Here is a 14,144-nt window from a genome sequence, read left to right on the forward strand (position 1 = left end):
TACAACTTGAAAATTCATGACTCCACTAACTTATTCGAAATTTATTTTATAAATTTTAATAAAATTTCTCGGAAACCGAGTGTGCATCGAAATTAATTTTGGTTGCCCTTAATAACACCTAATTCCTGAATAATATTTATCAGAGTTCGACGAAATTTAGTGGGTGACTCAGCTGGCGTGACGTCACGCTGGCCGAGTGAGCACTTAAATTAATTTTGGAGTCCCTAAATAACACCTAAATAGTACCTAATTCCTAAGTAATTTTTAGCGGTTTTTGGAGAAGTGGGTCAGCTAGCGTAACGGGCGTTTGATTGTGTATCTATCTGACTTTCCTAGTTTTGAGTCAAAAAATCTGTTTTCTTGAATATGTTTTTATCAAATGGCTTAATAGCACTGCATTTGAACACATTAATTGCTACTTATGCTGTTTGAACTTTAAGGTGATCTTTTGAAAATAGTTCTAAAACATCAAAATGTGTTATTTTCCGGCTTTATTCTCGGTCAAAACATCATTGTAATGTGTTTTTAGAGGACCTACAAACGTCTTCCTAAAGCTTGCATTTCGTGCGGACTAATATGGGAGCTTTATACAGAACTCCAATATTTTGCGTAAGGCCATTTAAAATAAGCCACAAATGATGAAGAATACTAAAACGATCAAACCACATGCAAAGTATTGGAATACATATGTATGCGACCAGAAATAGCTAATACAGGAGGAGATTGTTCATTAAAAGCGGCCAATGTTTTTATTTTGCAAAATAAAGAGTGGTGGAACAACTGTTAGGAGATATCTTCTTTATGCTGATGACGTGCATTCAATTTGCCGATTAATTACTTTGTACAATATATACTCCTGTCTCATCAACATTCCAAATTTGAGTAGAAGATTATATATACATACTTCCCCTTCGAGGGTGTTGCGCATTTTCCTCCATATAACGCATGCTCAAAATCTTAATATATAAAATTCCCGTGTCACTGTGTTCGTTTACGCTAATCTCTGAAACCGCTTAACCGATGTCAATGAAATTTTGTGGGTGTGTATTGTTGGTTCCAACTTAAAAGAGAGGATAGTTGTGAATCCGAGAAAAAATATTATTTTTTTTCATGGAAATTTTTTCTATGCTTCTCGCATCGTGCTAATATATAAAAATCTCGTGTCATGGTGTTAGTGATCGAACTCCTCCTAAACGGCTCGACCGATCTTTATGAAATTTTATATGTATATATGGTAGGTATGATAATCGGATGTAAAGTATATTTTATACCGCTAGGTACAGGGTGCGTGGAGAAAAATTGCGGTTATTGGAAAAAGGGGCGTGGCACCTTCCATACAAACCGAATTTTTCTTACTACATATCCCGGAAAATGTTCATGGAAGAGGTCTCGACCATGGTATGGAGATATATGAAAGCAATCGCATACTCATAGAGATAAATTGTGGTTATCGGAAAAGGAGGCGTGGCCCTTCCCATACACATCGAATTTTTCATATTGCATATCTCTGGATGTGTTCATGGAAGAGTACTGGAACTTGGTCTACCGCTTAGACTTTGTTGCTTTTCCCCATTTTTCTTAACAAACATAATCGTGGCACAAAGCTCAATAACTACTTATATTAAAACAAGTAATTTTTAAGCAAAAAGCAAAACCGACTTCAATTCTATATACAAATTTAAGATTATCGTTAATCTCTTCATGATCCAATGATCAGATTTCAACCAAATTGGGTTGGGACCACCTGTGAGGTAACACCTTTCCTTAAAAAAAATAGAATTATAGAAATCGGTTATGAAGTTATGCGGTAACATACATAAAAAGAATAATAAAAAATTATTGCGACGAATTGATAACCTTCCTCATTTTTGTGAAGTCGGTTAAAAAAGAGAAGAAAGTTGTGTAAGTTCAGTGTGCACAAATATCATTTGTATGTGTTGTGAGAAATCCGAAACGATATACATATGTACAGGGTGGCGACGAATAACTGTTACCCAGGTTTTTTTTAAGAAATAAAAGGGTACTTTATAGATTTTGCGAAAAAATTGTTAATTTTCCAAAGATTTTACCGTAGTTGTGTTAATTAGCTTTTAAATTTTAATCCTTATTTAGTCTTTAGCAAGTCTTTCAGGTATATTTTTTCTTGGGCTTTGTATAAAAAAAGACAAAACAAATATAAAAACTGTATAGGGTTGGTCGAATGAATGGCCGTCCTAGTCATCAGTTCCGAGTCTATTCGATTTTTTAGTATTAGGCCTTATTTTGGACGGAAGGGGAGTAAAAGTAAGCTGACCAACCGTCCTCCTTTGAGGAGGATTGTCCTCAAACGTCATTTGTCCTCCTCAAAAATGTTGTCCTTCGTTCTCCTTGTCCTCCTTTTCAAGTTTCAAAAAAAATCGTTCAGAATATTATTATTTTCTAATCGTACACATTCATTGTATTTAATAGGCGTTTACATTGTTCAAATTTCAGTTAAATGATGTAAGCATTTGATTCAACTGATCTCCTGTGAAAGTTGAACAGTGTAAGCGCCATTTAGCCCTAATCAATAATATATTACCCATTACAACATTGAAAGATTAGCTAACGACGCGTCTCCACAGGCCGAAATTATTGCCTACCATATGCCATTTTGTTTGCCAGATACATATGTATGTATAAGTTTTATCATTGGCAAAATTTGTGTATGGGGATTTGTTATCTTGATAAAAGATTTTGTAAGATGGCTTAAAATAAGTATGTTCGTTGCATTGGAGCGCAAATCTGCTTAAAATTTTTTAGGAAGTGTGTTATTTCACATCCAAGTACATAATCAAAAATAGCAAAGGGCCTCTGTGGTTTCCCCTTAAAAAAGTAATTAGCGATTTGGCTATGTATAGGTACCACGCTACCAAAACGATAATAAAAAATTTCGTCACGAATATTTTTTGAGAAAATTTCTCTTGCCGTACATTACTAGCGTTAACTTCGAAATAAGTCGCTCTGATTTACTTAGGCTCTTTATGAGTATTATTACTAATACTATTGGTTTTTAAGTAATAAATCTCGACGTGCTAGAAAAGAACCAGGGATGTATTTTAATTTAACATACCTAGATTACGACTGCCATAATCCTGAACCCATAGACTAAGACACTTATCATCCAAATGAAAAAAGAAGATACAAGTGAATATGGTGCCAATATATTCGCTATAAGTTAAGTTGCTTTGGTTCTGATTTATAAGCAATATAAACTACATTGCTTGTGGCAAAATCCGTAGAACTGATTGATTGATGATGATGAAACGCTCAAGTTCTGAATTTTTAATTATAAACGAACAAATTTATCTTGACGGTGACTTAATGTGGTCTAGAATGTTTTCCTAACCACTATTAGCGAATTTCCGCATATCCTATAATGCACTTCATGATAATTTTTGCCGATTTTTATATGCATAACCTGAAGATAATTTAGGTACAGAAAGGTGTTACCTATTTACAATATACGCGAATATACTTAACCCGGCGGGAGAGAGGTAACAAAATGTTACATGTGGCAGGGTATGACATACCCGCATATAAAATATATACTCCAAAATGTATTTGACATAGAGTTTGTGGTGAATTCAAGGTGCTTTACTGTAACAGGCAATGTTGTAAGAAAAACGAAATTATAAACTTTTCAAATAAAAATTTTGGTACTTTTAAAAAATCCACAAAAGATTAAAAGGAAACAGTATTTACAAAAAAATACCGCATACTCCATACATATGGCTTTTCCACATATTGGGATGATGGAATGTCGAGGTTCATTTATTTGGAATGAGATTCTCTGAAGAATAAATACTGGAATATTACATAGCCAAGCGATGTTAGCAAGCTTGTAACTCGAGCACAAGCCCCACTGCGATCACGCCACAATTCTCTACCGCAGTGTTTTGATTCTAGCTACACAAAATAACTAAACGTTTGAATTACTAGAGAGAAAAATACACTCCGGGTTAAGTATATTCCTCAAAGAAGTATGATTTTTATAAATTAAGAAAAACTTTAAAAGAACTTCTTCAAACGGCGTCCTACAAAAGCCCTTCTGAAAACTCTTTTTTTGAGTAGCGAAAGCAGAAGCCTTTCAATTTGTGCCGCTCCATACAAAAAATGACTGAGAAAGGATAACTTTCAGAAAGGCCTTTTGGATAAGATTTTAGCTCCTGATATTATCTACTGAGTAGTATTTATGTATGACCCCTCAGTCGTGTACCTGATCTTGCACTTTTTCGGCATTCGCCTCAAAAAAAAAAAAAAGATTTTGACAGAAGGCCTAACCTTTTATCATAGCAAAAATCTGCTAAAAATTAGAGGAGTGTCTGCATTGACCTTCATTAAAAAATCAGTACAGTTTAAGGGTGGGCCAGGACTCCAGGACAATTTGTCTAAATCGGGACAAATCCAGAACGTCTGGCAGCCCTAACCTATAAATTAAAAAAAAAATGACATAATTATTGGAACGGGGAAAAATTAGATTTCGCAGGCCAACAGCTATTTATTTTTAAATATTTTCTTATAAAAATATAGTCCATTCTATAACAAATACCATAAAAATTCGCATTTAAAACTTTGTGAAAATATAAAAATTCAGCGAATTTTCGCCAAAATTTTACACTTTTTTTTAAGAATTTTGGGAAAAGTTTTGCGTATGCATTGTTATAGCCCATGCAATTTTAGTATAATAAAGTGCGAGTTTCATATGTCTACAAAATATCGTCGATTTTTGGCAGTTTTTTACGGTGTCACTCATTTTCTTCCATACGAAGTATGTTCGACATTTTTTTATATGGAAGAAAATTAACAACACTGCCAACAAACGAAAAAAAAGAATGTCCAACAAAGAAATATGTATTTTAAAAAGTAAAAAGAGCCAAAATGTTTTAAGCAAAGAGAAATTAAAAAGAAGCCACACTTTGCTAAGAGAGGAGCCGCAATTGCGCACCGTTGTGATATATCTTTTATAGAGAAGATGTAAATAGTTTTTTTTTTTTATCAATTGCAATTGAAAAATTGTGCCACCTTTATATTGGTTAATCGATTTTATCATGGTAAGCCGCAATTCTGAGGTATTCATTAACGGCTTTTTGCACCGGCAGAAGTCTTTCCAAGTAGTTCGAACCACGCAAACGAACCTGGCTGGTTTTTCGAGTTTTTTTTCAAGCTGTTATTTTGTTTCACCTGTGTGTAATCAATTCTTGCAATAAATTTTTACCAACTTGCCGATGACTAGAGACTTGAAACTTTAAACTTAGCTAAGAACCCGATGACAATGTGAAATGTGAATTAATCCGCTAGGTGGCGCGTGTGTCGAGATATTTGAAAACCCCGCATCTATTGACAGATATGGTTCATATTTAGATTGTAAAGAAATAACTCCGGGGGTCGGATTACAATCTAATAATAGGTAGGGTATCTCGTGCTAACGTAGTAAATTAACGCTAGCTAGCTGACCCGTCAAATAAAATTGCGCGGAACACTGGCAAATTTTATTGAGGAATTAGGTGCAAATTCAGGACGCTAAGTTTTCCCTAAAATATCTCAATCTCAGCATACATGTAATTTGCTTTTACTTTGCCTTTTTAGTTAGTATCAAAAACAAGGAAGTTATACAAATTTTTAAAAAGCCCTATCTGCAGTTTTTGATTTACTTTGTAACCGACTTAAAAAAAAAAGGAGGAGGATATCAATTCGTCGAAATATTTCTTTTGTATGTATGCTTGTATGTTATCGTGGGTGGTACACCCCTGCAAACCATTTTTTCAGAGTATTCGTTAAGATTTAATTAAATTTTTTGCCGCATTTTCTAAAATGAAATATATTACGCACATTCTTTTACGAAATTTCGGAAGAAAATCTGTGAAGCAACGAAAATAATGCTGCTATGTGAAGAATATCTTTCAAAATTTTTCCAGAATTTTCTTTATTTTTCGTACAGAAATTTCTTGACGAGTTCGTGTCAACCACTTCAAATAATTTTCTTTGAAAATTCGTAAAAAAATCGTTACAGAAATGAGATACTCCTAACGATTTCCTTAAGATTTCGGGAACTTTGGTTTGCAGGGACGTTACCCGATTTCTATTATATTTTTATTTCACTTAGATCCGATCATTGGATCATGAAAAACTTAACGGTAATTTTAATTTGTATATGAGAATTGAAGTTGGTTTTATTTTTTGCTTAAAAATTACTTGTAGTGTTTTTTTTTTGCTTTTGTAAAATAGAAAACTTCCTGACTAAGGCCTTTGCGAATTAAGGTACTTTTGGGTGGTTCACAAGGTGTCGTACTTGTCGTATTGTTGTATGTTGTAAAGTTTTTAACGGCTAAGTAAATGTTTAGAGGACTTGAAATCACCACCAACTATTTTTTAATTGTGTGAAATTTCATAATAAAACTTTTATGTTAGCTTGCGAATTCCTTAAATATAGTTTTAGCCGTTTAAAGTTTATGACATCCAACAGTACGGCAGTATACAGCACCTTGTGAACTCCCTATATGTTTGTACATTTTAAGACTATACTATAGTTTGTTTACCTACATACATAAATACAGCACGCTTAGTTTAATTTATACATTATTGCCGTTACTGTAAAATTGCTTACTCTCTGCTCTATGCTCATGCGTACATAAATATGTGCATGCATAGGTTTTTCTTCGCAACAAGGTTTTATGTCGTCATTTGGCTTGTAGCGAGAGGTAAATTAGATTGCTCTTCTCTGATGTTGTTCGGATTTTGGTGACTGTTTTTGTCTGGTATTCGTCATAGTTGGTTGTTGATTTGATAATTCCATTTCCATTTTGTTAATGTGGTAGTATTTAAAAGTCGATTTTGCGTTCTTTGAGCATGCTCGAAGAGAACTTGTCTATGTTCGAAGATACATGGTACATATGTATGTAAATGTTTACACGCAAACCCATGTGAACAAGTCAGATGTACATATTTATTTGTATGTACTACTACTCGCGACTGTATGGCTATTTGCCCTGATGTGGTTTTCCGATTGGCATTTTTGTATTTGTTTATGTTTCTTTCTTGTTTATATCTAATATGCACCTGCACGATAAACATATGCACAAGCCTGCATATACATACGCACGTTTTGTTTTTTGAACGATAAGGAAGTTCGAAAGCCTCTGCTTAGAGATGTGAGACTTTAACCTAATAAAGCTCTTGCTGTTCAGTACCGGTCCTACCGTTAAGTATTTCGGCGGTAGCAGTTTAAGCAATAAGCTCAGCTCACACGTACATACATACGTTACTGTGCTAGCGAATCTACTTAGTGTATTCAGTCAGTTATTTTTTAATACTACCCGAGAGACCGTAAAGGTCAAGAAACGGGTTTAACTTACCAAGACTTATTCTTTTCAGCTTTTCTAAGGGTTTTCATAATTTTTTCTTCAAAATAGGTAACCGCATTCCAGCTTTCTGGATATTGAAACATGCTATGCGCATTATGTGCTTTAAGATGTCTATATACATACTAAACATTTGTACATCCATACATACATATGTTTGTATTTCGTCGGTGCATTCGGCATTGCCGCTTCGTGTGATTACTAACAGCGTCGTCGATTAGTAACATCATCTTATAGTTATTAATTCCCAGCCAGCAAAGAAACGCAAATTTTGCCGACAATGCAGTTTAGTTCAATTTTCCGTATCCGAAAACGCATACAAAAAACTACAGTTATCATCAATTTTCGTATCCGGAAAACGTTCGAAAAAGGCTATGTCACTTGAAAGCAATAATTGTATTTTATTTGCTCAAGCTAAACATTTAAAAGCATGCATGCTTAGTCGGCAGTGGCTGAGAGTGCAGAGGAGCGTATCGCTGTTTGTTAGCTTCCAGCAGGAGCCGGGCGCTTCCTAATTTTATTTGATTTTTTTTTTTTGAGCCATGAAAAGGTATCTGTGAAGTGCAGAAGGAAAGCGTATTGAACGAAAAATTCTATCAGACAAGTTTCAGAAAAAACAGCCGAAAACGTATGCGTTTCACATACTGTTGTTTGTACATACATACGTTTCTGCCGCACACATTAGTGGGAAAACGGATCGTCAAAGTATCCGGAAATAGAATCAGTATACGGACAAAAATCCGCACTTCATCCACTTTTTTTGTCCTTTTTCGGATCGGTACTCGGATTTTTTGCTGGCTGGGTTGGCATCGTCAATAGCAGTGCGACCAGCAGAAGCAGTCACTACCACACGCAAGCTTGAGCTAAATAAAATTATAGTTTATGGGCCGGTTACTCCATGTCTGGTTAACACTAATCTCCGGTAAAACATCGTTGTCGACGTTACCCACTCCATGTTATATGCATGGAGCCGAACACGTCGGTAATGATGTTTAAACGGAGATTAGTGTTAACCAGACATTGAGTAACCGGCCCTAAGAAACTAAAACTCGCTATTATAATTTTCCTTCGTACTGTCATCAGGTATGCAACTTGAGAATAGAAATCGCTGCATCTTTTAGGCGCATCAATATTACATAGTTACATCCGGAGCTTATAAAAGGGAAGTAAAAAGATAATAGGGGTATTCATTTAAACGATTTATTTACGAGGTTTTCGCGTTTACAAGACATTTAGCTGGTTATATGAATACCCATAGTGTGTTGGTGTGCCTAATTGCTTTGACATATAACACAGCTATCCCGCTCTAATCGTTAAACTCTCTCCTTGTATATATATTCGGCACGATGTACGGAACAAAGCTGACACATTCCGCAAGCCGCTACTTTGGTTTCGCCGAGTTTGACAATTCTCAAGTAAAAGTAAACAACGCCGCAGAAGCTTTAAATGCACTGAAATACTTTCGCAAAAATTACTGTATTTTTAATTTTTTTATTAATTCTCTTTATAAACAATATAAGCCGGGAATGCTCAATCTTGTATTCTATCATTCTTGCATACTCGCAATGTTTACGTTCTACGGGGAACGTCCAGAAAGTAAGTGTACTGGAGCTCTCACGGCCGTAGGGCATATTTTTTTTTCGACAAACTGTCAAGAGCATCTATTGCGAAAAATGCCAGTTCAATCTCCCGCCAAGTGCGAAATCCGCGCAGGCATATCCGCTATCACGTTGTGAAGGGAAAAATTCCAGTAGAGATTTTTAATGAGGTAAACGGTGTGGGGGGTGGAGTTTGGTGTCATGCTAACAAAGGGAGTCTGCCTGCTGCACGGCAATGCCAGATCTCACACGGTCGGTGCTCCGAAGCAACTCCTGGACTCTTGTTTGTGCAGGTGCACATTGGTAGAACAAGTGTTTCAACGGACGAGGGTCGGAGAAGTGGGCGAGGGAGCTGATGGGAGTCTTTTTCGAGACAGACATCAAAAAATTGATCCCAGACCTCACCACCATCATCAAAAAATTTGGCGATTATGTTGAAATATAACTTACATGCAGTGCCGTTCAAAATAATAGTAGCACAATTGAAATTATACTGTTATTTATTGTTAATATTTTTGAAAATATGGGTCGATCTATACGGGATACCTCATAAATAAAAGTTCCAAAGCTTGCACAAAGTTCACAAAAACTAATTAAACTTAAAAAAATGTTTATCAAAATTGCGATTTTTATAATTGGAGTGTGCAGTTTTATAGCCCATTCGATTTTAGTTATTATACTAAAGTACAAGTTTCAAGTCGCTAAAAATTACCGTTGATTTTTTTAGATTTTTTTTTCTTGGAGGATGTTGCGCATTTTCTTCCATATATAAGTGAGTTTTCTTTTATTGTGAATTATATATTAAATGAAAATTCTTCTTATTTGGCGCTGTAACCGCCCAAGCGATTTTGGCCGAGTTCAACAAAGCACGCCAGTCGTATCTCTTCTGTGCTAACTGTTTCCAACTTTCCAAGCCAAGTCCTCCACTTGGTTTTCCATCTCAGTGGGGTCTCCCTCTTCCTCTGCTACCACCAACGGGTTACGAGTTGAATACTTTCAGAGCTGGAGCGTCAGAGTCCATTCGAACGACATGGCCAAGCCAGCGGAGCCGCTGGATTTTAATTCGCGGCACTATGTCTATGTCTATGTCGTGGTAAAGCTCATACAGCTCATCCTTAAATCGTCTGCGGTCTTCGCCATCGCCAGCGCGTAAATGCCTGTAAATCGTTCGCAAAATCGTTCTCTCGAAAACTCCAAGAGCCGCTTCATCAGATGATTTCATTGTCCATGCCTCTGCGCCATGCACCAGCACAGGCATGATGAGTGACTAATCAGAGTGTGATCTTTGTACGACGAGAGAGGACTTTACTTCTCACTTGCCTACGAAGTCCAAAGTAGCACTTGTTGGCAAGTTACGATACTGACATTATTATCCGTCTTAATGCGGGTTCCCAAGTAAACGAAATTCTGCACTTGCTCGAAACTATAAATGTCAACAATTACGTGGGTGCCAAGGCTCGAATGCGCTGACTTTTTCGTTTGATTACAGGAGATACTTCGCCTTGGCCTCCTTGACCACCAGACCCATTCTTACTTTACTTCCTTATCCAACTTGGAAAAGGCAGAACATACTTTGCGGTTCTTGTTACCGATGATATCGATGTCATAGGCGTACGCCCGCAATTGCACGCTCTCGAAAAAAATGTTTCCTGAGCGGTTCAGTTCTGCACCTCTTATCTTCTTCAACGTCAGGTTAAATAAATAATATGAAAGGTCTTTTCCGATTCACTCACTGTGATTTTACACAGCTGTATCAGTTTCGAGGGGATGCCAAATTCAGACATCGCGGCGTATAGGCAACTCCTTAGTGCTATCGAAAGCGGCTTTAAAGTGAGGTGAGTGTCGATCCTTTTCTCGGCTGTCTTTTCCAAGATTTGGCGTGTTGTGAATACCTGGCCTATGGTGGATTTGCCACAATGATAAGGCCCAACCAGTTCGTTGACGGTGGGCTTCAGTCTTTCACATAATACGCTTAATAACTAAGACGTTGTTACTTATACTTACAGGGCTGATCCCGCGGTAGTCGGCGCGAATGGTCGCCTTTCTTGTGGATTGGGCAGAGCACACTTAAATTCCAGTCGTCGGGCATGCGTTCACCTGACCATATTCTGCATAATAGTTGATGCATGCACCTTATCAACTCCTCGCCTGCATACTGGAACAGCTCAGCTGGCAGCTATAGCAAATTATTAAAAATAAATAAACATAAGTTGCAAACAATATCATTTTGAATTTCGGTGCTAATTAGTTGACCGCAGGTTTATGCATATCCAAATCATTCCAAAACTCTTCAAAGTCTTCAAGAGGATCTCTTTAATTGATTAACTAGTCTTGTATTATAAAATTTGTTTGAGAATCCACCGTATATTAAAAATGTGCCTTTAAAAGTTAATAATGATGTATAAATTTTTTTTATTTACAGCTAACCAAGCACTATGGAATGGAACCTGGGAGCGGGGTCTAACTTACGAATGCCGCTCACTTCTCTTCAAAGCTTTGCACAACTTAATGGAGCGGTAAGCACAATACAAAATCAAATTAGTCGTGCAATGGCAAAACTATAAATTAAAATATTTTCATAGGTTCGTATTGACCAAGGATATTGTACGCTTTGGAAAGTGGTTCGTTCAGCCGTGTACTTCCAACGATCGCCTCTTTGGTAGAAGGTAAGTCACAGACAGCTAGATTTTATCTTTGGATAACCGCTATATACCTCTGGCTTTTTGTTTGGCTCAATCTTAGAACAATAAGTCCTAATGGATATCCTAAAGTAAATTGGTAACAAATTCTCTGTGGTCCAGTTATGAGACACAACGTGGATCATCGTTCAATTTGTTACATTTTCCACTAATAGTATTTGATTTAAATGTTAATTATATTTTCATTAAAAAAAAAATTGTCTTCAGTTCGCAGCACCTTTCATTTTCATTTACGTTCTTCGTCCATGGGGATACCGTGTGCGCATCAATTGATTTGAGAGAACACCCAGCGGTGCGTCCTTTAACCAAGGAGCATTTAACAGAAGCGGGTGCTGCATTTGCTGCGGCTACCAATTCGCAAACACTGACGCAATCTCATGAACATGGCAATGCAACGAATTTGCCGGATGATGTGGTGAGTCCACATAATCCCAACAATGGTGGTAATGGAGATGGTGTAACCAACTCAAATTCCCCAAATACGTCCTCCATGCCAAAGCCGCGAAGGGTTATATTGGCGCCATTTGGTATGGCGGCAACGCTCACTGGTAATAGTTTCAAAGCTACGGATCCAATGGCCGAAAAGATTTTAGAAGATTGGGCGTCGTTCTTTCCATTGTGCAATAAGGAGAACTCCGACGTGCCACCAGTAGTTGAAGTTGTGTCAGGTGAGATTTTTACATAGCTTTTTACTAGTTTTTGAACTTTTTAATGTGCTTTTTCATTTACGGTTGCTGTAATTTTTAGGTGGACATAAAATGTATCATCCCTCAATGTATGTACTAGTCACTGATTTGGATGACATGGAGGAAATGGAAGCGGCTGCGTCGCAAAAGGATTCATTGGGTACAACGTCTTCTGCGGAGGCTGCTGCATTGGCCGCCATTTCAGCTGCAAATTCCAATGAATTTGCTGGCGGCGGTAGTCGAAAGCCAACATCGCTTAACCCCGGTGGTTTGCAACAACAACAACCATTACACGCAGTAACCACCATAACAACTACTGTTGCTACGTCGAGCAGTCATTGCGATGACAGCAATAGTGTAGGCGACAGCAATAGCAGTTTAGCAATGGTTGAGCAACGTTTGCATGATCTGACAGCAAGAACGCAACCCTTCTATGATACCGCCCCAGGTAGTTTTATTGGCAGCACAACTAATACTCATGCCTCACCACAGGCAGCTACAGAAATGCCGGAGCGCGTATGGCAGGATTGTGTAACGAACACTTTGCATGTGGCGTATGCGGCCAGCGTAGCCACTTCGGTAGTGGGCACAAGTGCCGCAGCTGGAGCTGCTGGATACAACATATCATCTTCATCCCATACCACCACGACCGGCGGAAATACTGCAACGAGTAGTGGTTCAGTAGGTGGCGATGATTGTAATTCAACTAGTGGTGGTAATAATAGGAACATCGACAACAGTATGGGGAGCGGAGGCACTAGCAGCAGTTCTGTTGAAACGCAAAGTTCCAACACAAATACGAGTGACGTTAAAGATGTTAAGGATATTAACGGGATGGAGATGAAAATGCGGATGCAGCAACTGCAATTTTGGGGATTTGTCGACCCCATGGAAAAAGCGCCTTGTACATGCACAAAGTAAGTTTTCTAACAAATTACCTACAAATATATATTGTATTTGGCGGCTCGAAGAGTATGCAAAAGTAAATGTTCAAAATTGTGCATATAAATTGTACAAATTCGCAAAGAAGGATTCATACATAAACGAAAAAATATTATGGTGTATGGACTATGAAGGATAAGCAGTTTTAAATAAATGTTTAACTCAACTGTTGAAAGAGAAAATTTTTACCTAGAAAAATATCCTTCATCTTAATTATTTTTCTCTATTTTTATTGTAACACTGCTTGACACTTCAAGATTAATCTGTGTCCTGCATGAATCCTATATTTATCTTTTGAGGCTCTGGAAAAAAAGATTTGCTTATTCAATGTTGAACTAAAAAAGTACAGTATAAATAGTTTAGTTGTTAAATACAATGAATTAATCATTTCTGTTTTATTACATATCACATATATAATACGTTTACCCTGTCGTTATGGAATATTCTACATACATACGTATGTAATTGCCTCAGCAGTTGTTAAAATTAGTCCTATTTAGAAAATGAAAAAAGTTTGAGATCTGTTAGAGGAACTTGACAGAAAATTGTATTAGTGTAAAGAGACATGGGCCACCAATTTTCAGAATCTCATCGTCGTCGACACTCTCATTTTTCAAACTTACTTCTAGCAGCAAAAAGCCTGCAGCTTCTACTTCTTTGTCAATGACAACCCCTTTATTTAGCGTTTCCGGGCCAGTTTCGTCGTCTTTGCGTCTGAGCAACAGCAACATGATGATGGCTTTCGGTGGCAAAATGCACACTGGCTTTACTACGGGATGCAGCAGCAGCAGCAGTCCGAGTTCCATCAATACTCACCACAAACAACAGCAGCACCAACAA

The 14,144-nt window shown here is 37.2% G+C and overlaps 1 protein-coding gene across 1 annotated transcript in view; it reads left to right on the forward strand.

Moving 5' to 3' along the window:
- The window catches only part of LOC118746092 (mediator of RNA polymerase II transcription subunit 13-like), a 74,527-nt gene extending 61,077 nt beyond the window's left edge, over positions 1–13,450 (forward strand). Inside the window, exons 3-6 of the mRNA XM_036479855.1 lie at positions 11,400–11,493; positions 11,560–11,643; positions 11,884–12,344; positions 12,424–13,450. Coding sequence (XP_036335748.1) covers positions 11,400–11,493; positions 11,560–11,643; positions 11,884–12,344; positions 12,424–13,283 — 1,499 coding nt within the window. The 3' untranslated portion in view covers positions 13,284–13,450. The remainder of the gene's footprint in view (positions 1–11,399; positions 11,494–11,559; positions 11,644–11,883; positions 12,345–12,423) is intronic.
- Positions 13,451–14,144: the final 694 nt, after the last annotated feature.

This window comes from Rhagoletis pomonella, unplaced genomic scaffold, assembly GCF_013731165.1.
Source record: "Rhagoletis pomonella isolate Grant_MI unplaced genomic scaffold, Rhpom_1.0 Rhpom_scaffold_00010, whole genome shotgun sequence".
NCBI lineage: Eukaryota > Metazoa > Arthropoda > Insecta > Diptera > Tephritidae > Rhagoletis > Rhagoletis pomonella.